This window comes from Bufo bufo, chromosome 9, assembly GCF_905171765.1.
Source record: "Bufo bufo chromosome 9, aBufBuf1.1, whole genome shotgun sequence".
NCBI classification, from domain to species: Eukaryota; Metazoa; Chordata; class Amphibia; order Anura; family Bufonidae; genus Bufo; species Bufo bufo.
In genome coordinates this window covers 191,364,194-191,389,983 of record NC_053397.1, presented here as the reverse complement: position 1 = coordinate 191,389,983, position 25,790 = coordinate 191,364,194, and the positions used below count along the sequence as shown (strand labels likewise).

Below are 25,790 nucleotides of genomic sequence, written 5' to 3'. Positions count from 1 at the left end.
AATTTAAATGACCCAATATCAGTTGGACAGAGGTCCCGTAACAGAGAATCTGGCCTTATGTCAGCGCAGAATCTGTCTTCATGCATAGCAGAGAATCAGGCTTCACGTCACCCACCACTGGAACAAGCCACTGTCACACATTTAGGCCCAGGCACCCAGGCAGAGGAGAGAGGTCCCGTAACAGAGAATCTGGCCTTATGTCAGCGCAGAATTTGTCTTCATGTCATAGCAGAGAATCAGGCTTCACGTCACCCACCACTGGAACAGGCCACTGTCACATATTTAGGCCCAGGCACCCAGGCAGAGGAGAGAGGTCCCGTAACAGAGAATCTGGCCTTATGTCAGCGCAGAATCTGTCTTCATGTCATAGCAGAGAATCAGGCTTCACGTCACCCACCACTGGAACAGGCCACTGTCACACATTTAGGCCCAGGCACCCAGGCAGAGGAGAGAGGTCCCGTAACAGAGAATCTGGCCTTATGTCAGCGCAGAATCTGTCTTCATGTCATAGCAGAGAATCAGGCTTCACGTCACCCACCACTTGAACAGGCCACTGTCACACATTTAGGCCCAGGGACCCAGGCAGAGGAGAGAGGTCCCGTAACAGAGAATCTGGCCTTATGTCAGCGCAGAATCTGTCTTCATGTCATAGCAGAGAATCAGGCTTCACGTCACCCACCACTGGAACAAGCCACTGTCACACATTTAGGCCCAGGCACCCAGGCAGAGGAGAGAGGTCCCGTAACAGAGAATCTGGCCTTATGTCAGCACAGAATCTGTCTTCATGTCATAGCAGAGAATCAGGCTTCACGTCACCCACCACTGGAACAGGCCACTGTCACATATTTAGGCCCAGGCACCCAGGCAGAGGAGAGAGGTCCCGTAAAAGAGAATCTGGCCTTATGTCAGCGCAGAATCTGTCTTCATGTCATAGCACAGAATCAGGCTTCACGTCACCCACCACTGGAACAGGCCACTGTCACACATTTAGGCCCAGGCACCCAGGCAGAGGAGAGAGGTCCCGTAACAGAGAATCTGGCCTTATGTCAGCGCAGAATCTGTCTTCATGTCATAGCAGAGAATCAGGCTTCACGTCACCCACCACTGGAACAGGCCACTGTCACACATTTAGGCCCAGAGAATCTGGCTTCATGTCAGCACAGAATAAGTCTTCATGTCATAGCAGAGAATCAGGCTTCACGTCACCCACCACTGGAACAGGCCACTGTCACACATTTAGGCCCCGGCACCCAGACAGAGGAGAGGTTCATTCAACTTTGGGTTGCCCCGCAATATAATGGTAAAATGAAATTAAAAATAGTATTGAATGAGGAAGTGCCCTGGAGTAGAATAATATATTGTTAAGGGGAGGTAGTTAATATCTAATCTGCACAAGGGATGGACAGGTCCTGTGGGATCCATGCCTGGTTCATTTTTATGAACGTCAGCTTGTCCACATTGGCTGTAGACAGGCGGCTGCGTTTGTCTGTAATGACGCCCCCTGCCGTGCTGAATACACGTTCAGACAAAACGCTGGCCGCCGGGCAGGCCAGCACCTCCAAGGCATAAAAGGCTAGCTCTGGCCACGTGGACAATTTGGAGACCCAGAAGTTGAATGGGGCCGAACCATCAGTCAGTACGTGGAGGGGTGTGCACAGGTACTGTTCCACCATGTTAGTGAAATGTTGCCTCCTGCTAACACGTTCCGTATCAGGTGGTGGTGCAGTTAGCTGTAGCGTGGTGACAAAACTTTTCCACATCTCTGCCATGCTAACCCTGCCCTCAGAGGAGCTGGCCGTGACACAGCTGCGTTGGCGACCTCTTGCTCCTCCTCTGCCTTCGCCTTGGGCTTCCACTGGTTCCCCTGTGACATTTGGGAATGCTCTCAGTAGCGCGTCTACCAACGTGCGCTTGTACTCGCGCATCTTCCTATCACGCTCCAGTGTAGGAAGTAAGGTGGGCACATTGTCTTTGTACCGGGGATCCAGCAGGGTGGCAACCCAGTAGTCCGCACACTTTAAAATGTGGGCAACTCTGCTGTCGTTGCGCAGGCACTGCAGCATGTAGTCGCTCATGTGTGCCAGGCTGCCCAGAGGTAAGGACAAGCTGTCCTCTGTGGGAGGCGTATCGTCATTGTCCTGTGTTTCCCCCCAGCCACGCACCAGTGATGGGCCCGAGCTGCTTTGGGTGCCACCCCGCTGTGAACATGCTTCATCCTCATCCTCCTCCACCTCCTCGTCCTCCTCGTCCTCCAGTAGTGGGCCCTGTCTGGCCACATTTGTACCTGGCCTCTGGTGTTGCAAAAAACCTCCCTCTGAGTCACTTCGAAGAGACTGGCCTGAAAGTGCTAAAAATGACCCCTCTTCCTCCTCTTCCTCCTGGGCCACCTCCTCTTCCATCATCGCCCTAAGTGTTTTCTCAAGGAGACATAGAAGTGGTATTGTAACGCTGATAACGGCGTCATCGCCACTGGCCATGTTGGTGGAGTACTCGAAACAGCGCAACAGGGCACACAGGTCTCGCATGGAGGCCCAGTCATTAGTGGTGAAGTGGGGCTGATCCGCAGTGCGACTGACCCGTGCGTGCTGCAGCTGAAACTCCACTATGGCCTGCTGCTGCTCGCACAGTCTGTCCAGCATATGCAAGGTGGAGTTCCACCTGGTGGGTACGTCGCATATGAGGCGGTGAGCGGGAAGGCCGAAGTTACGCTGTAGCGCAGACAGGCGAGCAGCGGCAGGGTGTGAACGCCGGAAGCGCGAACAGACGGCCCGCACTTTATTCAGCAGCTCTGACATGTCGGGGTAGTTGCGAATGAACTTCTGCACCACCAAATTCAGCACATGCGCCAGGCAAGGGATGTGCGTCAAACCGGCTAGTCCCAGAGCTGCAACGAGATTTCGCCCATTATCGCACACCACCAGGCCGGGCTTGAGGCTCACCGGCAGCAACCACTCATCGGTCTGTTGTTCTATACCCCCCCACAACTCCTGTGCGGTGTGGGGCCTGTCCCCCAAACATATGAGTTTCAGAACGGCCTGCTGACGTTTACCCCGGGCTGTGCTGAAGTTGGTGGTGAAGGTGTGTGGCTGACTGGATGAGCAGGTGGAAGAAGAGGAGGAGGAAGCTGAGGAGGAGGAGGAGGAGACAGGAGGCAAAGAATGTTGCCCTGCGATCCTTGGCGGCAGAAGGACGTGCGCCAAACAGCTCTCCGCCTGGGGCCCAGCCGCCACTACATTTACCCAGTGTGCAGTTAGGGATATATAGCGTCCCTGGCCGTGCTTACTGGTCCACGTATCTGTGGTTAGGTGGACCTTGCCACAGATGGCGTTGCGCAGTGCACACTTGATTTTATCGGACACTTGGTTGTGCAGGGAAGGCACGGCTCTCTTGGAGAAGTAGTGGCGGCTGGGAACAACATACTGTGGGACAGCAAGCGACATGAGCTGTTTGAAGCTGTGTGTGTCCACCAGCCTAAATGACAGCATTTCATAGGCCAGTAGTTTAGAAATGCTGGCATTCAGGGCCAGGGATCGAGGGTGGCTAGGTGGGAATTTACGCTTTCTCTCAAATGTTTGTGAGATGGAGAGCTGAACGCTGCCGTGTGACATGGTTGAGATGCTTGGTGACGCAGGTGGTGGTGTTGGTGGTACATCCCATGTTTGCTGGGCGGCAGGTGCCAACGTTCCTCCAGAGGCGGAGGAAGAGGCCGAGGCTGCAGCAGCAGAAGAGGCCGAGGCAGCAGCAGCAGAAGAGGTAGCAGGGGGAGCCTGAGTGACTTCCTTGTTTTTAAGGTGTTTACTCCACTGCAGTTCATGCTTTGCATGCAGGTGCCTGGTCATGCAGGTTGTGCTAAGGTTCAGAACGTTAATGCCTCGCTTCAGGCTCTGATGGCACAGCGTGCAAACCACTCGGGTCTTGTCGTCAGCACATTGTTTGAAGAAGTGCCATGCCAGGGAACTCCTTGAAGCTGCCTTTGGGGTGCTCGGTCCCAGATGGCGGCGGTCAGTAGCAGGCGGAGTCTCTTGGCGGCGGGTGTTCTGATTTTGCCCACTGCTCCCTCTTTTGCTACGCTGTTGGCTCGGTCTCACCACTGCCTCTTCCTCCGAACTGTGAAAGTCAGTGGCACGACCTTCATTCCATGTGGGGTCTAGGACCTCATCGTCCCCTGCATCGTCTTCCACCCAGTCTTGACCCCTGACCTCCTGTTCAGTCTGCACACTGCAGAAAGACGCAGCAGTTGGCACCTGTGTTTTGTCATCATCAGAGACGTGCTGAGGTGGTATTCCCATGCCCTCATCATAAGGAAATATAAGTGGTTGTGCGTTAGTGCATTCTATCTCTTCCACCCCTGGGGAAGGGCTAGGTGGATGCCCTTGGGAAACCCTGGCAGCAGAGTCTTCAAACAGCATAAGAGACTGCTGCATAACTTGAGGCTCAGACAGTTTCCCTGATATGCATGGGGGTGATGTGACAGACCGATGGGCTTGGTTTTCATGCGCCATCTGTGCGCTTTCTGCAGAAGACTGGGTGGGAGATAATGTGAATGTGCTGGATCCACTGTCGGCCACCCAATTGACTAATGCCTGTACCTGCTCAGGCCTTACCATCCTTAGAACGGCATTGGGCCCCACCAAATATCGCTGTAAATTCTGCTGTCTACTGGGACCTGAGGTAGTTGGTTCACTAGGACGTGTGGCTGTGGCAGAACGGCCACGTCCTCTCCCAGCACCAGAGGGTCCACTAACACCACCACGACCATGTCCACGTCCGCGTCCCTTATTAGATGTTTTCCTCATTGTTCCCGTTCACCACAATTTTGAGAATGGCAAATTTGGGAATAGTTTTTCAACCCAGAACAAAAAATGTGCTTTTACGGTCACTACAAATAACTTGACCAGCTAAAACAGTACAGATTTGGTTGAATAGAAATGTCCGGCCTGTTTTTTTTTGCGCTGTGTGACAGGTATAGGTTTAATCACAGAATCAGACTTCTATCTGCACGGTAGCGTGTGTCTTAGGTTTTTCTGAATGACACTATCAGCACCTTCAATGTAAGATATCCTTTTTGGGATAGATTTCAAGTAGGCCTCATATACCAGAAACTAGTTATTTTGAGAATGGCAAATTTGGGAATAGTTTTTCAACCCAGAACAAAAAGTCTGCTTTTACGGTCACTACAAATAACTTGACCAGCTAAAACAGTACAGATTTGGTTGAATAGAAATGTTAGGTCTATTTTTTAGGCGCTGGGTGACAGGCTCAACTTGCCCCTGATGTAGTATATGACACTTCGGTGTCACGGATGGTGTACAGGAGACAAGATGATACAAATAACATACGATGACTCACTGGATCCACAACTAAGGCCTCTTTCACACTTGCGTTGTTGGGATCCGGCATGCACTTCCGTTGCCGGAGGTGCCTGCCGGATCCGTAACAACGCAAGTGTACTGAAAGCATTTGAAGACGGAACCGTCTTCCAAATGCTTTCAGTGTTACTATGGCACCCAGGACGCTATTAAAGTCCTGGTTGCCATAGTGGGAGCGGGGAGCGGGGGAGCAGTATACTTACAGTCCGTGCGGCTCCCCGGGCGCTCCAGAATGACGTCAGAGCGCCCCATGCGCATGGATGACGTGATCCATGTGATCACGTGATCCATGCGCTTGGGGTGCCCTGACGTCACTCTGGAGCGCCCGGGGAGCCGCACGGACGGTAAGTATGCTGCTCCCCCGCTCCCCACTACACTTACCATGGCTGTCAGGACTTTAGCGTCCCGGTAGCCATGGTAACTATTCAGAAAAAGCTAAACGTCGGGTCCGGCAATGCGCCGAAACGACGTTTAGCTTAAGGCCGGATCCGGATCAATGCCTTTCAATGGGCATTGATCCCGGATCCGGCCTTGCGGCAAGTCTTCAGGATTTTTGGCCGGAGCAAAAAGCGCAGCATGCTGCGGTATTTTCTCCGGCCAAAAAACGTTCCGTACCGGAACTGAAGACATCCTGATGCATCCTGAACGGATTACTCTCCATTCAGAATGCATTAGGATAATCCTGATCAGTATTCTTCCGGCATAGAGTCCCGACGACGGAACTCTATGCCGGAAGACAATAACGCAAGTGTGAAAGAGCCCTAAGGAACAAAAAGGGAGACCCCTGCAATCGACCTGCCGCTCTCCCTTATTGCTCAGCCTATGCGACCACTCTAAAGGTGAATGGGCGCATATCCACGTACCTCGGCTATCTGAACCTGAAGGCCCTACAATAGTGAGGGGACACGACCACCGGCTCCCTACACAGACACGGAGGGAGTCAGGGTCACCTGGATCCAGACAACAAAAAATCATAAATACTAAAACAACACTTATCTGCAGACGAACTGAGAACTGGTAGTTGGGAGCTGGGAGCTGAAGACAGCATGCACACTCATTCCAGGAAGTTGTATCAGCCACACCCAACTACCTTATGGGGGAGAATATAAAGGGAGGTAATGAGTCTGACTGCATGACAGCTGAGATAGCCTAACGAGGTGAGGAACAGAAACCAAAACAAAGAAACTCAAGGGGGAGGATCTGAACGGCTCCTGTCAGAACTTCTCAGCTGTCTGCTTGTGACATTCGGTGACACAGGCTCAGCCTGCACCTGATGTAGGATATAGCACAAAATAACCACACTATTGATGGTTAAATACACTTGGTGATAGCTTGTGCTGGCGCACCACAAGTCACAAAATGGCCGCCGATCACCCCAGAAAAAAAGTGATCTAAAAACGCTCTGGGCAGCCTCAAAAAAGTGAGCAAGTCGGTATTAGCACTTCAATGATCCACAGCTGGAGATCGATCACTGAATGAAGTCTTTTGGAGGAGTTAATCTGCCTAATCTCGCCCTAACGTCGCAGCTGCAACCTCTCCCTATGCTTGAATCAGCAGAGTGACGTGCAGTGCTACGTGACTCCAGCTTAAATAGAGGCTGGGTCACATGCTGCACTGGCCAATCACAGCCATGCCAATAGTAGGCAAGGCTGTGATGGCCTCTTGGGGCAAGTAGTATGACGCTTGTTGATTGGCTGCTTTGCAGCCTTTCAAAAAGCGCCAAGAAAGCGCCGAACACCGAACCCGAACTTTTACGAAAATGTTCGGGTTCGGGTCCGTGTCACGGACACCCCAAAATTTGGTACGAACCCGAACTATACAGTTCGGGTTCGCTCATCCCTAGTCATTGTACATCGCATTGTCACAGTTTTTGCTGCAAAATGCAGCTAAAACCACGATGTACAATAATTCCCAATGACACAGATGTCTGCAGGAGCCTTGCAGGAATGCCGCCCCCCCCTGCTGTCCTAGCATAGCGCCGCCTGAGGCCACCGCCTCACATTGCCTAATTAGAGATACACCCCTGGATACAGCTGGTATATGAGGTATAAATGTAAGGTTATGGACGTGGAAAGGGAAAATAAAGTAGTAGTACATACTAAATGGAAAAAAACTGAATATAGCAGCACTCTCATAGCACTAGATACAAAGACTATACATAAAAACAAATACCCCATTTTGATATGGTAAATAACTCTGAAGTTCTTAGCAAATATATTTTGATCAAAACATTGTGCCCACCTACGTGGCAAGGTGACCTCAGTCCAAGCAAGATCCTACTCTATTTAATACCTATCTCTATGTCAGTGGGCAGGAGAGCAGAACCTGCACATATACTGTGTTGCTACTTCTTACCGCTGTGTGCATTTAAATAGGAAACCATTGGGTAAAACTAACATGGGCTAAACTTAAAGGGGTTGTGCAAAGTTTTCAATTTATCTCCTATCCTCTGGATGGGGGAATAACAGATTGGTGAGGGTCCAACCACTAGGACCTCCACAAATCCTAAAAAGAGGAGGCCCTTTCCACCATCCTGATGGAGCAGCAAGCTAAGTGCCATAGTCTGCTATCTCCAGCAGTGCCATAGAGAGTAAATGGAGCAGCAGGGCACTTGTATGGCCTGCAGCTCCATCAGAATGAGGGAACAGGACCCCCATTTTCGAGATGGGTAAGGGTCCCAGCGGTTGAACACACATTGATTGGTTAGCTATCCAATATACAAATGTGTTAGATGCCACAAATCTATTAGAATAATGTTCATTATCTCTATAGGCTAAATCCATATTATACTTCACCTCTACTCTAAAATCCACATACTGTAGTTTAAGAACTACGTATAGTAAAGTACAGTATATGCTTAAAGGCGATAGTCTGAGTGTTTAATAATGATGACCTATCCATAGGATTGGTCACCAATATCTGATCGGTGAGGATCTGACTCCCGGCACCTCAACTGATGAGCTTTAGAAGAAGACGTGTTTATCGGTCAAGTGAATGGAGCTAAGCTGCAATACCAAGCACAGTCACTATCCAATGGATGATGGTGCACTCACAGAGCACACAACGGCATCATCAAACAGCAGATCGGATTGCCTGCTGGGTGTCGGGCCCCCACCAATCAGGTATTGATTAACTATCCTGAGGATAGGCCATCAATGTTAAACATTCAGAAAACCCCTTTAAAAGTAGAGATCAAGTACAAATGTATGGAAGAGCAGAAATTACTTGCGTACCCAACACTCATTTAAGCTGAATGATGACAAATATGATAATGATATGGCTTAAATGAGTGTTCTTGAGCTGTCAGGGAACTAGAGATAAGGTCTAAGGATTAAGCCAAGAGACCAACAGTCTAAAGATTCAGTCAAAGTGAAAACTGTCTGTTTTAGTAACCCTGTGGACCCCTCCACCCCATGAAATAATAATTTTGGAGCATCTATTGTTATGGCTCTATGTTGTGCCATTCCTTCATTATTCCTTCTAGAAAGTATGAATGAATTACTACAGTTTGTAATAAAATTTGAGATCTGCATACTGGTAGCATTGATTTGATAGCGCCAGAAAGTGCGGGGACACTCACCCAAATGGTAACACCCATATGGACCCTCACTGTAAACTGCTAGCAATTCCTTCATAATTCTAGCAGAATAATAAAGGAATGGCACAACAGAGAGTATTAAGAATAGATGCTCCAGAATTGTTATTACATCTGAAATGCAAGTAGTTACTAAAACAGACAGTTAGTAGTGGAGACAGGTCCTCATTAACATGTCATTTTTTTTTTACTAGACCTCTTGGGTGGGACACTTTAAAGGCTATATACATCTTTTGGGGGTAATTTTTATTATTATTGCATTGTACTCATTTTGAGCTAAAATCATTTTTTCAATTGGCCTTTATTATAAATGTTGAACCCCTGTCTTTGTTCAGCCTTGAGTTTTTCTAGTAGCTGGATCTGAATTTTCACTCTGTTCTGTCAGGCAGCTCAGCTGATGGGCTCCTTATCTCTGCTCTCTGTCATTATAAACCCTTATTATAGGGTTTAAATAATGCTTAAATAAGTGTTTATGATCTTTTAGTAATTTAGAGATAAAGTTTATTAGATGACCAACGGCACAAAGTGAAAGTAAAAAGAATAACAGTTACCGTATTTCTCGCCCCATAAGACGCATTTTTTCCCCCCAAAAGTGGGGGGAAAATGCCCCTGCGTCTTATGGGGCGAATGCTGCCATTTTACATCGCACTGTATCAGCTGGAGGGGGGAGGGGCCGGTGTCATGCAAATGCAGCAGGGCCGGTGCGGTCACTGTACTCTGGCCCCGCCGCTCACTCACTTCCTTAATGCCTAAACATTTTATAATAATAACTTTAATTGAAGTTCCGATCCCCAGCCCCATCTGTACTACTTACTAAATGTCCTGTAGCAGGCAGAGCAGGGCGGCCAGGCCGTAACTCACTGATGTCACATGCTTGCACCGCCTACTTCATTCATAAAGTAGGCGTCGCAGGCACGTGACGTCAGTGAGTTACGGCCGGCCGCCCGCCCTGCTCTGCCTGCTACAGGACATTTAGTAAGTAGTACAGATGGGGCTGGGGATCGGAACTTCAATTAAAGTTATTATTATAAAATGTTTAGGCAATAAAGCAGTAAATGAGTGGCGGAGACGGAGTACAGTGACCGCACCGGCCCCGCCGCAATGCCACCGGTGGATGCCACTATTATGGGGTGGGGGATATGTGGATGGCACTGTTATGGGGGGGAGATCTGTGGATGGCACTGTTATGGGGGGGGGGGTGATCTGTGGATGGCACTGTTATGGGAGGGTGATCTGTGGATGCCACTATTATGGGGTGGGGGATATGTGGATGGCACTGTTATGGGGTAGGGATCTGTGGGTGACACATATATAGCAGTGCCATCCACAGATCCACCCCCCATAACAGTGCCATCCACAGATCCCCCTCCATAACAGTGCCATCCACAGATCACCCCCCCATAACAGTGCCATCCACAGATCACCACCCCATAACAGTGCCATCCACAGTTCTCCCCCCATAACAGTGCCATCCACAGATCACTACCCCATAACAGTGCCATCCACAGATCACCCCCCCATAACAGTGCCATCCACAGATCACCCCCATAACCGTGCCATCTACAGATCACCCCCCCATAACAGTGCCATTCACAGATCCCCCATAACAGTGCCCCCCTCAGATCCCCCATAACAGTGCCACCCTCAGATCCCCCCATAACAGTGCCATCCACAGATCCCCCATAACAGTGCCACCCACAGATCCCCCCCATAATAGTGCCATCCACAGATCCCCCATAGTAGTGTCATGCACAGACCACCATTAGCCGGTGCGTCTTATAGGGCAAAAAATACGGTAACTGTTGTGACAGAACAGTTCAATATTTTTTATAAAGACCAATTGAAAAAATGATTTTTAGCCTAAAATAAATAAAGTGATATCATGGCCCATGAACAGGTAGGAACAAGAGTTAGGGACCACTCATGAGACAACCTTGATGCGGTGAGTGGCTTACTATGCTTTGGCCAAAATATAAACCAATGTCTCATCCAGCATGGAGGGCAGAGTGCTGGATGTAGTGTGCGATCACATTTGCATTTTCCGTTTGTATATGTATTTCGCCATAGTGATGTGCACCTACAGGCAGGTTGTGCTGACCCAACCCCTTATTTTTTTCTTTGTAGTATATATTGGAGGCGTGGCGATCTCCTTGGAGTCATTGCACACCTGACCAGTTAATCTGTCCTTGAGGCTGGTTTTAAAGTCAGTATAAAACTGAGTCTGCTTGTATAGAACCTACCATTAGCCATCTGGCTCCAGGAGAAGTATATGGTGGGTTCAGCATGCATGTTGGTACTTGCATCCCTGGATCCGATGAAAGCTGTAATGGCACCGGACGGGGTTACAAGCAAAGTGTACTTGGCTTGCATGCTGACCTGCATTCCCTGGATTTAATGTGGCTGTCATGGCCCATGAACAGGTAGGAACAAGAGTTAGGGACCACTCATGAGACAACCTTGACGCGGTGAGTGGCTTACTATGCTTTGGCCAAAATATAAACCAATGTCTCATCCAGCATGGAGGGCAGAGTGCTGGATGTAGTGTGCGATCACATTTGCATTTTCCGTTTGTATATGTATTTCGCCATAGTGATGTGCACCTACAGGCAGGTTGTGCTGACCCAACCCCTTATTTTTTTCTTTGTAGTATATATTGGAGGCGTGGCGATCTCCTTGGAGTCATTGCACACCTGACCAGTTAATCTGTCCTTGAGGCTGGTTTTAAAGTCAGTATAAAACTGAGTCTGCTTGTATAGAACCTACCATTAGCCATCTGGCTCCAGGAGAAGTATATGGTGGGTTCAGCATGCATGTTGGTACTTGCATCCCTGGATCCGATGAAAGCTGTAATGGCACCGGACGGGGTTACAAGCAAAGTGTACTTGGCTTGCATGCTGACCTGCATTCCCTGGATTTAATGTGGCTGTCATGGCCCATGAACAGGTAGGAACAAGAGTTAGGGACCACTCATGAGACAACCTTGACGCGGTGAGTGGCTTACTATGCTTTGGCCAAAATATAAACCAATGTCTCATCCAGCATGGAGGGCAGAGTGCTGGATGTAGTGTGCGATCACATTTGCATTTTCCGTTTGTATATGTATTTCGCCATAGTGATGTGCACCTACAGGCAGGTTGTGCTGACCCAACCCCTTATTTTTTTCTTTGTAGTATATATTGGAGGCGTGGCGATCTCCTTGGAGTCATTGCACACCTGACCAGTTAATCTGTCCTTGAGGCTGGTTTTAAAGTCAGTATAAAACTGAGTCTGCTTGTATAGAACCTACCATTAGCCATCTGGCTCCAGGAGAAGTATATGGTGGGTTCAGCATGCATGTTGGTACTTGCATCCCTGGATCCGATGAAAGCTGTAATGGCACCGGACGGGGTTACAAGCAAAGTGTACTTGGCTTGCATGCTGACCTGCATTCCCTGGATTTTATGTGGCTGTCATGGCCCATGAACAGGTAGGAACAAGAGTTAGGGACCACTCATGAGACAACCTTGACGCGGTGAGTGGCTTACTATGCTTTGGCCAAAATATAAACCAATGTCTCATCCAGCATGGAGGGCAGAGTGCTGGATGTAGTGTGCGATCACATTTGCATTTTCCGTTTGTATATGTATTTCGCCATAGTGATGTGCACCTACAGGCAGGTTGTGCTGACCCAACCCCTTATTTTTTTCTTTGTAGTATATATTGGAGGCGTGGCGATCTCCTTGGAGTCATTGCACACCTGACCAGTTAATCTGTCCTTGAGGCTGGTTTTAAAGTCAGTATAAAACTGAGTCTGCTTGTATAGAACCTACCATTAGCCATCTGGCTCCAGGAGAAGTATATGGTGGGTTCAGCATGCATGTTGGTACTTGCATCCCTGGATCCGATGAAAGCTGTAATGGCACCGGACGGGGTTACAAGCAAAGTGTACTTGGCTTGCATGCTGACCTGCATTCCCTGGATTTAATGTGGCTGTCATGGCCCATGAACAGGTAGGAACAAGAGTTAGGGACCACTCATGAGACAACCTTGACGCGGTGAGTGGCTTACTATGCTTTGGCCAAAATATAAACCAATGTCTCATCCAGCATGGAGGGCAGAGTGCTGGATGTAGTGTGCGATCACATTTGCATTTTCCGTTTGGTTATCAATGTATACTTACTTTTTCACAGCAAAGACAAACAGTCCAATTCTCGTACCATTGTGCTGCTGATTCAGCATATCAATGTTATATGTTCCATCCCAGATGATTGGGGCGAGCCAGGGAGAGAGAACATTCAGACCCATTTTTCTATGGGAAAAAAAATTAAAATATTATATCCAAATAAAAAGACATACCACCTTCTTTCCAGAGAGGTAATTATCTGTCCACATCAGTTTACTTCCAGTAAAGAGACTTCAGCACCGGCCAAATTACCCCTCACCAATATAGAGGGGGCAATGTCATCTAATAAACTTTATCTCTAAGGGTACTTTCACACTTGCGTTGTTTGATTCCGGCAGGCAGTTCCGTTGTCATGTCATTTTTTCTGACTGATCAGGCATTTTTCAGACTTATCAGGATCCTGATCAGTCTGAAAAATGCCTGATCAGTCAGAAAAATACATTGCAATGCCGGATCCGTTTTTTCCGGTGTCATCCGGCATATTTTTTTTCCCCATTTTTAAAGTTCTGCGCATGCGCAGCCCGGAATACCGGATCCGCCAATGCGGCAATTTTGAATGCTGGATCCGGCACTAATACATTCCTATGGAAAAAAATGCCGTATCCGGCATTCAGGCAAGTGTTCAGTTTTTTGGGCCCGGAGATAAAACTGCAGCATGCTGCGGTATTATCTCCGTCCTGAAAAGTCAAAAAGACTGAACTGAAGACATCCTGATGCATCCTGAACGGATTGCTCTCCATTCAGAATGCATTAGGATAAAACTGATCAGTTCTTTTCCGGTATTGAGCCCCTAGGACGGAACTCTGCGCCGGAAAAGAAAAACGCTAGTGTGAAAGGACCCTAAATTACTATAAGGTCATAAACACTTCACCACATTCTTATAAGTAAAAGAACTGAGCTACAATGAGCGTTTATAAGGTCAGAGATAAGGAGCCGTCAGCTGAGCAGTCATGCTTCTTCTATTATTTTATTGCATTGCCCGGTTATATCCTGAAGCAGGACAACCCCTTACAGGATGATAACCCTATAAAATTGGGGATTTTTAGCGGACAGCAGTGTGCCCTGACTTGCAGCACGGTGTCCCCAAAATCAGCAGCACAAATATCTCTGCTGTTTTGATAGATTGCTACAAAGTATCAGTGCAGGGAGAACTGCATCAGCTCAGAGTCCAGTCTGTTTAGCTGACGGATGGTCACAACCACGTGGCGGCACTTTCTGCTCCAGTAATGTACATATAGGCACTGATCAAAATATTACGAATATGGACCGGACTAGAGTAGTCAGTTGCTATGTTAAACTACTTAATCTTTAAGTTGTGTGATCATTGTCTAATAATGACCCTTTTATACAGACTGAAGAATGTTCATATGGCCCATATAAATGTGCCGTCAATCACCAGGGGCGGATTAACTGTATGATAGGTCCTGGGCTGTCTACCCAACTCGGGCCCCTCCCTCCTTTTAAGTTTACTTTTTTTCTGTATAAAGAGGCTGTGATGCTTCGTGAGCGCCACAGTCTCTTCCTAGGCCATATGACATCACATTCATCGTACACATGGCCTAGGTGCTGCTCATTCCCATCTGAGTGATTGGGGCTGATCTGCAATACCAACGCAGTGCTATCAAATGGACAGCGCTGTGCTCGCTAAGGAGCAAAGAGCCTGCGGCGCTGACTGGAACATTTCAGTCTTCTCAAACAGCTGATTGGCAGGGGTGCCAGGAGTCTGACCCCCGTCATCTCATAACTCTCTGAGTACAGATCTCATAGATGTTACCTGCAGTCCTATGTAACACCCCACATAACACAGTGAACTATTGTGTTATGTGGGGTGTTACATAGGACTGCATGGAACATCCACTACATTATCTGCACACAGAAAGTTATCACTGTTATCTGGGCTGTTACATAGGACTGCAGGTGACAAATTAAATTTTTTGTTGCCAAATTTAAAATACATATGATAATGAAAAAAAAGACGTGGAGGAGAAGATGAGTGAGCCAGCTCTACATATAGGAGAATACAGAACCACATACCTGTTACTTACAGTGACATCTCCTGTCATGTAGAGCTTCTCTTTCTTCTTCTCCTCCGTTTGACCCAGACCGCCATGACAAAATCTTTCAGCCGCATCTTGTCTCTACAGAGTTTGTTACACAGACACGTTAGATTTCTCATAACTGGGGTGATTTATCAAACTGGTGTAAAATATAACTGGCTTAGTGGCCCATATCAACCAATCAGATTCCACCTTTTATTTTCCAAAGGAGCTGTCAAAAATCTGTTGCTATGGGCAACTAAGCCAGTTTTACTTTACACCAGTTTGATAAATTACCCCAAAGGTCCCTATAGTGTCCACAGCAGTTATAATGTCCCCTAGAGTATCCCCAGTAATAATAACACCCTATTAACACCCATTACCTTTTGCTCCAGGTAATAATACCTGTATAGTGTCCCCAAAAATAATGGTACTTAATAGCAACACCCCCACACTGCCCCCATATAGTAATTTCCCCCACACTGCCCTCCCATGAAATAATTTTCCCCCACACTGCCCCATAAAATGATTTGCCCCTACACTGCCCCATGAAATGATTTGCCCCCACACTGCCCCCATTAAGTAATTTGCCCCCACACTGCACCCCTATGAAGTAATTTGCCCCATGTAATAATCTGCCCCCAATGAAGTGATTTGCCCCATGTAATAATCTGCCCCCACACTGCGCCCCCTGAAGCGATTTGCCCCCATACTGCCCCATATCCTCCTCTGCCTACAAAAGTTGGCACAACAAGAAAAAAAAAAAATCTAATACTTACCTGTGTCCGGGATGGTGAGGCAGTCCGCAAGTGCACAATCTTCATTGTCCTGCGTCCTGGAGCAGGCGCGCAATGATGTCATCACGCATGCCTGTGCCGGGATTATACTACCACATAGGCCTCAGGCCTACTAGGTATTGATTGTCGACGGGGCAGGGAACAATGTGCACCCGTGCCCCGCCGCAGTATGTGGGCGTTCGGGTTGGCGTTGGGCCCCCCAGCGATACCGGGCTGCCGACCCGGACGCCCCTATGTTAATCCACCACTGCCAATCACCAACTCAATGCTGCATCGGATTAGGCTACTTTCACATCTCCGGCGTAGCCAGACGCGGATGGTCTTAAGTATAATGGGGCCATACGCATTCCAGCCGACAAGCGGAGAATCGGCTGGATACAAACTGCTGCATACCGTGGTTTGTGTCTGGCTGATCCTTCAATTGTCTACCAGAATGAACATGCCAGAGTTTCACACTGGAGGTGTGAAAGTAATCACCCGACAGATCTGATTGAATTATCACCGGGTCTCTGTGCTCCTACTAAGATGTCCATTGTATCCTGAAGTGGAAAAATAATGCTATTTTTCCCATCAAAATTAATCTGATGCAGATGTAAAAAAAAAAAACTTAAAGGGGTTGTCTCATGAAAAATATTCTACAGTTTTCAAACCTGCAACTGAAAATCTTGCATAGCCACTGAGTTATTCAATAAAATCTATCTGTATAGCGCCACCTGTGGTTTGTTTTTTCTCTTATTTCTTTGTCCGGCTCACTGAGATGGCCACACATGCTCAGTTTCATCATTCAACTGCCTCCTGAGCTGTGATAGGGAGAGAGCTGCAGCAGAATGGACACGCCCCCTGAGCTGCAGCAGAAAAGACACTCCCCTTGATCTGCCAGCTTGATATAAAATTAGCAGAACAATGAATGGGGAGATCTCTGGACCCATGTGAGGTACAGGGCTGGTTCTAGCTTTGTTAGTAAGTAATAGTCATGTACTATATGATGTCTGATTTTCATTTATACCATTAATCATGGGATAATCCCTGTGTTTAATATCACTATCCAGCCGATGCAGAGGGCAACTATGGACCACCCAGCACATACTGTACATACTAGCTTTGTTAGAAAGAGACTGTCATATACTATATGATGTCTGATTTTTATGTTTTACATTAGTCATGGGATAACCCCTGTAAAGCGTACCTGAGTTTTGAAAAAAAAAAAAGTTTGCATAATGGCTGTGCTTTTTGTACATTCGTAACTGTGAAGGAGCGAGTGTTTTTGGGACTTCCTAGTCTTTTTCAGCCATATTATTCCCTGTTTCAGATGCACAGCTAGATGCATTTCACTCAGAAACAGGGGTGTTTCCCTTCTGTGGAATCTGCCAGCGCTGTACTGCCGTGACATCCTTTCCCTTACTTCCCACTATGTTTGTTTTCAGCTCTTGAGCTCACAGAACAGATAAGGAATAGTGATGAGCGACAGGGGCAATATTCGAAATTACGATATTTCACGAATATTTGGTAGAATATTCGTCATATATTCGCTAATTCGAGATTATTTTCTTGATCGCGAAAAATCGGCAATGTAATATTCCCATAATGCGCGCAAAATACAGGCGTGGGTTACTATAGCTATATTTTTCAAGCTGCTAGAAGTTTCCTGAGACTGGAGAAAATGGTTGGCACGGCAGAACATTACAATAGCTTTATATGCAGATAGAGTGCTCCAATATATTCGCGATTGTGAAATCGGCACTAATAATTGCAACTTCACATTTTATTGCTGAATCTCTTTTTATTGCAAGGAAGGACAAAGCAATCAAACAGAGCATTATAGACAATGTAAACAGTAAATGCCCCTTTTTTCCCTATGTTCAAGTAGAGGGTTCAGTGGTTAGACGGACATATATTACAGCATAATCCTCCAGTAAAGGTACAATTTGAGACAAAGTAAACCATAAATACCGCCCAAGACAACAGGGATTGTGGGGCTAAGGCCCCTTGCATAATAGTGGACGCTCAAATAAGGTAGACCCTGACTTGAGAACATAATAACACTCTAATTGGAGAAAGTGAGTTGTCTCAAGTGCCATACAGTGCAACACTTATAACGGCTTAGTAATGAAGGTGAACATAGAATGCAGGTTGTAGAGCCAAGTATGGTGAAAGTAAATGTAACAAGCACTCGTGTCGGGTTCTTAAATTACATACTAATAGTAAGGCAAATATAGTGCTTCTAAAACCGTGGCTCGTGGTAAGAAACACGAAAAGGTCAACCAACAAAGACAAGGAAACAAACAAAAACAAGACATAGACAGACAAAAGACCAGGGAAGGTAAGAGGAAGAAAGGGAGGGAGGGAAAGAGGGGAGGGGCGACTGGAAAACTTATCGAAGATGTCTTCAGGTGTAATCACCTGTATCTAACCAGGTTTGGAAGCGAGAGGAGCTCCTAAACTGTAACCAAGGCTCCCAAGTCAGCGTGTACATTTGGGTTTGGTTGTGGGTCTCGGCCCCTAACTCCTCCATTCGCACCAAGGCACGTACCCACGTGACTCTCCGCAAGCTATTTGGTGATCTCCATTGGCGTGGTATAATCTGCCTCATAGACTGAACATATGTTCTAAGAGCCCCTTTTTTGACATGTTGATATCTGCCCGAGTAAACAGAGAGTAAAGCAATCAGGGGGGACGGAGATATAGCAGTCCGGTATAGAGCATTGTAAAGAGCAAAGATATCCTGCCACAGGGGGGCGACCCCAGGGCAGTCCCACCAGATGTGGAGCATAGATTTAACTGCTGTTTGGCATCGCCAGCAGGTGTTGGGGACCGATGGGTAGAATTGATTCAACTTGACCGGAGTCCTATACCAACGTGTGAGAATTTTATAATTCAACTCCTGTAGGCGACATGATGTAGTCGATTTATGAGTAAATAAGAGGGAACGGTTACATTGTTCGGCAGATAAGGAGGCCGCCAGTTCGCTCTCCCAACCAGAGGCAAATCCGACACTCCTCATCTGATCAATTAACGACATATTCCCCATCTCCCCGGCACCAAGCAGACCATAAATCAGAGAGATACCATGACCTGGACCCGTGCTGACTACACAAAGCTTTTCAAAATTTGTCAAAGGAGCAGATAGTTGCGATCCGGGAGCCAGGGATTCTATAAAGCTGCGGAGTTGAAGGTAATGAAACCAGCGACTTGGAGAGTTGAGAAAGATGTGTGATAGATCATTAAGGGGTAGAAGTCCCGGTCCTTTAAAAATATCCCTTATTAGAATCTGGGGTGGGGGGGGAAGCCTGAAGTGATGGCAAGTTTCTGATCGAGGAATGTAGGTCAGGATGAGCAGCAATAGCCGTCAGCGGGCCTGGTGCAGAGATTAGATTTATCTTGGAAGCAAATCTTCCCCACGACTTTGTCAGAGTTTGAAGTAATGGAGAGCGAAGAGTGTGGAGGAGATTTTTTTTGTGTGGCCACAGGGAGCAGGGATATCCCTGGCACCAGATGTGGGGCGATGGTATGTTCTATGTCTACCCATAGTTTCAGAGTATGATTGTGGATAAGATCCAGCACACAGTTTGAGATGGAGGCTCTATAGTATGCCTGAAAGTCAGGAAGGCCTGCTCCCCCCAAACTCTTCGCTCTAGATAATACTTTATAACTTACTCTGGCCCTTGCGCCATTCCAAATAAACCGAGAGGCTATTGACCCAAGTTGAATAAAGAATCTGTTAGCTATATTACAGGGAACAGCAAGTCATCCGCAAAAAGGGAGAGTTTGTGTTCACCGGCTCCAATCTCCACCCCTTTTATAGATTGGTTGCTCCGAAGTGCATTAGCCAATGATTCCATGGTCAGGATGTAAAGAAAGGGGGAAAGGGGCAACCCTGACGTGTTCCGTTTTTTATAGTGAAGGGCGTAGAGAGAAGGCCATTGACTCGGACCTGGGCTGAGGGAGAGGAGTATAATGCCATGATGCGCTTAATCATTTTAGAGCCAAGGCCTATACGTTCTAGGGTTTGGGCCAGAAAGCTCCAGTTGACTCTATCGAAGGCCTTCTCTGCATCCACCGAAAGCAGGCACAGCGGAGACCCAGTAGATCTAGCTATAAAGCCCAAGGTCTTCAGGGTACCAGTGGCGTAGGGATCGCCATAGCAGCCATAGCAATGGCTATGGGGCCCTACGCCACTGGGGGCCCGCCGCCGACTGAAGATTAAAAAAATAAAAATCAAATTCATGTGGCCAGCGGGCCGGCCGTGGTGCTGTGATAGGGGGCGGATAGGGGGCAGTCGGACTCGGAGCTGGAGGGCGGAGGTAGAGAGGCAGTCTAGGAGGTGATTGGCCGGAAGTGGAGGAGGCGGAGTCGCAGACTTGGAGCTGCACTTTCAAGAATAGGAAGCTGCATGCGAGGTGAGCTGCTGGAGTGTGGGTGGGTCAAGTGCCGGGGCCCACTGCTCCTGGGGGGGCCCACTGTGCCAGCTCACTCCTGCAGCTGCATATGATCGGTCCCAAATGTCGCTGCCTGCATGTCCCGGCTTATGATAAGCCCGGCCATGCAGGCAGTGTGCTGCTGCCTCTCATTCACTGACTGTGCGATGCTGCCTCCTGGCTCCGCCTCCTCACACAGTCAGGGAAAAGAGCTCGGGAGCCTTGAGAGAGTGACACTTGCAGGAGGAGGGGCCGGGTCCCAGGAAAATAACCCTATCATTGCCTCCTCCTTCTGCAGTCCTCCTGACATGCCCCACGTTCTTCTGTGATCACCAGAGGGTGACCAGTGTGGCTGCTCCTGCCTTTCTACCATCCCTGCAGAGTTGTTTCCTGTCCTGCTTGCTGCTGGCCTGTCTTCAAGCTAGTAAGGTCCTTTTTTTTCTTTTTTTTCCTTCTTTTGTCCAGTTGTTTAATTTTAACCCCTTGAGGCTCAGCCATGTCACAGTGACTGAGCTTTTTCCATTAGCCAAATAGTGAGTCTCAGCCAGCACCACTCCCCTCCCATGATGTCCCATTTACTTCTAATTAGGACACGCTGTAAGATTTAGCATGGAGAAGTAGTACTTGTCATGCTAAATCTTTAGAGCGTGTCCTTAGTAGGTGTTGTCAGTAGTTACTGTCACTCAGCGCTGCTGTCACCACCAAGTATCGCTGATGACCCACCTTTAGGGTCTAGTCACACGACCGTAATTCTGGGTCCGCCTCCGTAATTTCAATAGGGCTGCAAAAGATGCGGACCGCAACAGTTGTCAGTGTTCCCTGTACAGAGAGAGAAGGGGGCCCGTATAGAAAGGATCAATATGAGGCTTCGTTCACATCACCGTTCAGCCATTCCGTTCTCCTGCTCAGTTTAGGAGCAGGAGAACGGAAAGGACGGATTCGGAACATAACGGAGCCTACGGATCCCATAGACTATAATAAAGTCTGTTAGGTTTCCGCTCAGAAGATGAATTTGGAGCAGAAACAAAAGTAGTGCATGCAAGACTTTTGTCTCCGCTTCAAAAATCTTCTTCTGAGCGAACACCTAACGGACCCCATTATAGTCTATGGGGTCCTTAGGATTGGTTCTGCTCAGTTATGTGCCGAATCCGTCCTTTCCGTTCTCCTAGTCCTAAATGGAGCAGGGGAACGGAAATGCTGAACGGTGATGTGAAAGAAGCCTGAGTTGTCACTGGGTTTTCACCGCTGTCTCAGGCGGCTGCCTGCATGGCACAGCTTATGAGAAGCCAGGCCATGCAGGCAGTGTTGTGCTCCACTCACTATGCGGTGCTGAGCTGAGACAATGTATGGAGCGGACTGCGGCGGTGAGCCTGCCCCATACACAGCAGGTGCTGAGACAATGTATGGAGCGGACTGCGGCGGTGAGCCTGCCCCATACACAGCAGGTGCTGTGACGATCTCGCCATCGTATAAGTGTCTGTCCATATGTATGTCCCTGTGTGGGTGTGTGTCTGTCACCTGTGTCTGTGTGTCTCTCCCTGTGTGTCACCATCACCATGCCCACAGTGTTCCTATGTCTTGACACAGCTGCATCAGACGTTCTGTGCGGGGGAAGAAGAAGATGGAAGAGGAGGCAGCGCCGCCAGCATGGAGTCCGTGGGAGAGACACAGGGAGGCACACTAAGGATGCAGGTAACACTACCACATGATCTACACTAGTGTTATCTGTGGTTTTTACATAGAACTGCAGGTAACACTACCACATTATCAGCTCTAGTGTTATCTGTAGTTTTACATAGGACTGCAGGTAACACTACTACATTTTCTGTACTCAGATAGCCAGTACTGTGTTATCTGTGTTGTTACATAGGGCTGCAGGTGATATCTACTACATTATCTATACTCAGAGAGTTATCACTATGAGACCGGTAAAAATGTGAAAATAAATACAAGACGGATCCGTTCTTGCAATGCATTTGTGAGACGGATCCTCATCTGGATCCGTCTCACAAATGCTTTCAGTCACATCAAAATCAGCGGATCCGGCGGGCAGTTCCGATGACGGAACTGCCCGCCGGATCACACTGCTGCAAGTGTGAAAGTAGCCTAGGTGGCTGTCTCTTCGCCAAAATGCCATTAACCATTACCACACCACACAAATAAATAAATAAATAAATAAATAAATAATGCAGCTGCGCCTGCCAGGCTTGAGCAGGTATATGTGTGAATAGGGAAGATGCTGAGATCCGGCTGTACCTCAAGCCTGGCAGGCACAGCTGCATTATTTAAAGGGGGGGGGGGGGGGCCATAAATTTTTTTTGCTATGGGGCCCAGTCATTTATAGCTACGCCCCTGCAGGGTACTATCGCGTGCTTCCCTACCGGGGACGAAACCCACCTGTTCCTGATGTATACACTTTGGAATAAGGGAATGTAACCGCAGAGCGATTAATTTGGCATAAATTTTCAGGTCCACATTTAAAAGGGATATAGGTTTATAATTGGCACAATGGGAGGGATCTTTGTCAGGTTTGGGTATGACTGTTATATGGGCCTGTAGAGCTTGGGGTGGAAATGGGGTTTCCGAAGCAATGGAGTTGAAAGACTGGAGGAGAAAGGGGGATAATTCTTCTGTGAGGAGTTTATAAAAACGTGGGGTTAGGCCATCTGGACCCGGACTCTTCCCATTTTTAAGATCTTTCATAACTCCTATGAGTTCTGAGGGTGAGAAATCATCCTCCAATGCCAAAGAATCTTCGCTGAGAATACGTTTGGGGCTGAATTGGTTCAAATAATCTCTAGTGTCTAGTATAAAGCAATCCGAATTTGGGTCTCTTCCGGTGTTCAGGTCGTAGAGGGAGCTATAATAAGTTCGGAACTCTGATGAGATTCCGGAGGGAGTATGTACTATGCCCTTATTTGGTGTGTTAAGCGAAGTAACCTGTGTCTGAGGGAGCCGAGGATGTAGAGCCCTAGCAAGCCATTTTCCACTCTTTTCTCCATATTCAAAGAACCCGAACTTAACTTTATCACGAAGGCATAAAGTTCTCTGATCAAGAATTCGGAGTATTTGCTGCCGGAGAAGAGAGATGTCACCTTTAACTGGTCAGACGGAGCAAGCTTATTTGATGTTTCTTTACTGTCAAGTGTTATCAGGAGAGAGGAAAGTTTTGCGAATCATTCTTTCTTGAGTCTGGCACCATGGGAAATAAAAATTCCTCTAAGTACACATTTTAGAGCTTCCCATTTTATCGGAGGGGGGGGACGGGTCATTTTGATGGTTATTGGCGAATTCTGTAATAGCCTTGCGAATGTCAGTCATACAGACTAAGTCGTTTAGAAGATTATCATTTAATCTCCACGTGAAGGGGCGGGAAGGTGTCTGTTGGACCCTGAGTAGCCCATACTCAGGTGCGTGGTCTGACCAAAGGAATCCATCCATCGAACTGAGTGGGTCTGCGTCCAATAAAGAATGTGAGACAAATAGATGGTCTAATCTAGCGTAACTATTATGGGCCTGAGAGTGAAAACTAAAATCTCTGACTCCCAGATGCAACACCCTCCATAAATCAACAAGGCAAAGAGAGGACAGGCCTTCTCTAAAACAGCGCTGGGATGCCGGAGAGATAGCGGACTTACCAGTCGAAGAATCTATAGCAGGTCCATCACCATATTAAGGTCACCGCCCAGTATGATAGAGGAACCATCTGCGAAGCGAGTCCGTTTCCTGAGGATCCTGGAGCCAAACGGTACCTGCAGCTGGTTGGGAAAATAAACATTAGCAATTGTATACACATGGTGACCATCAGACAGCTTGAGCAATATGTAGCGCCCCTTACCATCAATGTCCGAAGACAAAACCGTAGGGCGAAATGACTTGTGGAAGGCTATGGATACACCTCCTGCTTTTTTGACAGGATTGGGACTATGGAACCAAGTGGTATAGTAACCACGTTCGCACCTGGGAACCGAGGCAAGTTTAAAGTGGGTCTCCTGGAACATGATAAGCATGACACGCTTCCGATTAAAGCGATATAAGATCTGGCTACGTTTTTCTGGTTTGTTGAGGCCTCTGGAATTATAAGTGCAAAAAGAAAGGGGGGTCATCTCATATGCAGCTTAGCGGACGGGGTAGACGTAAAGGAGTTGAGGACACGAGGGCGGAAAAAGGGGAGGGCGACAAGAACAGACAAATAACAATCAGACAAAGACAAAAAACAAACAAAAAACAAAACAAAAAAAACACAAAAAAACTCCAGATGGAGAGAGCCGGAAACGTCGGCTCGGTTGTAAGCGAATATGTGACTATGGTCACGTTCGACACCAGGTGTCGATATCCCTAGTGAGGGGAAGGAGAGGTCAAGGGCAAGACAGCAGCCTTACTGACCTCCGGCATGTAAATAAGGATAACAGAAAAATGTAGAACACATAGCAGGTAACATTAGAACATGAACATTATGCACTAAACGAGCGCACAGGAATATGTAAAGTCCCGCGGTAGCCTATCAGGCTCAAGCAGGTGGACCGGGATGGCATCTGGAGTGCCTCTGGGGCTTCGGTGTCACCGTCTGCCACTCTTCGCGACCACTGGAGGGGGGAACCAGGAGGGGCCTGGGCCATTCTGGAAGGTCCACTGGAGGTAGATCAATGTGGCCAGGAATTTGGGCAGGTCAGCGAGAGATTTGAAGATAGCAGACTTCCCATCCTTTCTTGCAGAAAGTTGAAAGGGGTAACCCCATCTGTATAAAATCTCATTGTCCCTGAGCATGGACAGGAGATCCGGAAGAATCTGGATGGCGTTCGGGTTTAAATTAGAACCAGCAGCATTTCGGGCCGCTCTGAGGATAGATTCTTTCTCCTTGTAAAAGTGTATGCGACATATAATGTCTATAGGACGGTTAAGGTCAGATGACTTTGGGCCAAGAGCCCGATGAATCCGATCAATCTCAATGATTGTATCAGGGGTTACCTTCATTAATGCTGCTCCTGTTTGTTTTCTACATCTTCCACTCTCTGTCCTACATGTTTGATGTCTTGGTGCAAGGCCGCCATATCCTGTTTGTGGGAAGCCTCCATCCTGCTAAGCAAGGCGTCCACTTCTGTGGTAGTGGGGAGAGATTTTAAATGCATCTTCCAGTCCCATTCATCGTCATGAGAGTGGGAGACAGTTGATCTGCTTGAAGCAGCTGACATGGCTGGGGAACCACGCTGGGAGAGCTGCGGGCCTGGGTAGGCCTCTGAGCCTCTAGACGCCGGCGAGATGGACGTGGACACCGAGGCAGGACTCACCGCTGCTGCATATGAAGCCGGAGGTCCTCCGGTGAGATGATCTCCCTGAGTGCGGGAACTGAGGGGTGCGGTCATCCCTCTGGTCACTGGTGTAGAGGCGCTGGGTTCCTGCGCTAGCTCCGCAATCT

The 25,790-nt window shown here is 47.9% G+C and overlaps 1 protein-coding gene across 3 annotated transcripts in view; it reads right to left on the bottom strand.

The window, feature by feature from the left end:
* Window positions 1-25,790, bottom strand: part of LOC120979020 (histo-blood group ABO system transferase 2-like) — a 93,781-nt gene that overhangs the window by 23,573 nt on the left and 44,418 nt on the right. For 2 of the 3 annotated variants that reach the window (XM_040407523.1, XM_040407524.1), the window contains exon 3: window positions 13,124-13,252. The exons of the other annotated variant lie outside the window; for it this stretch is intronic. In XM_040407523.1, the coding sequence (XP_040263457.1) occupies window positions 13,124-13,252 (129 nt within the window). The remainder of the gene's footprint in view (window positions 1-13,123; window positions 13,253-25,790) is intronic. 3 annotated transcript variants of the gene reach the window in all.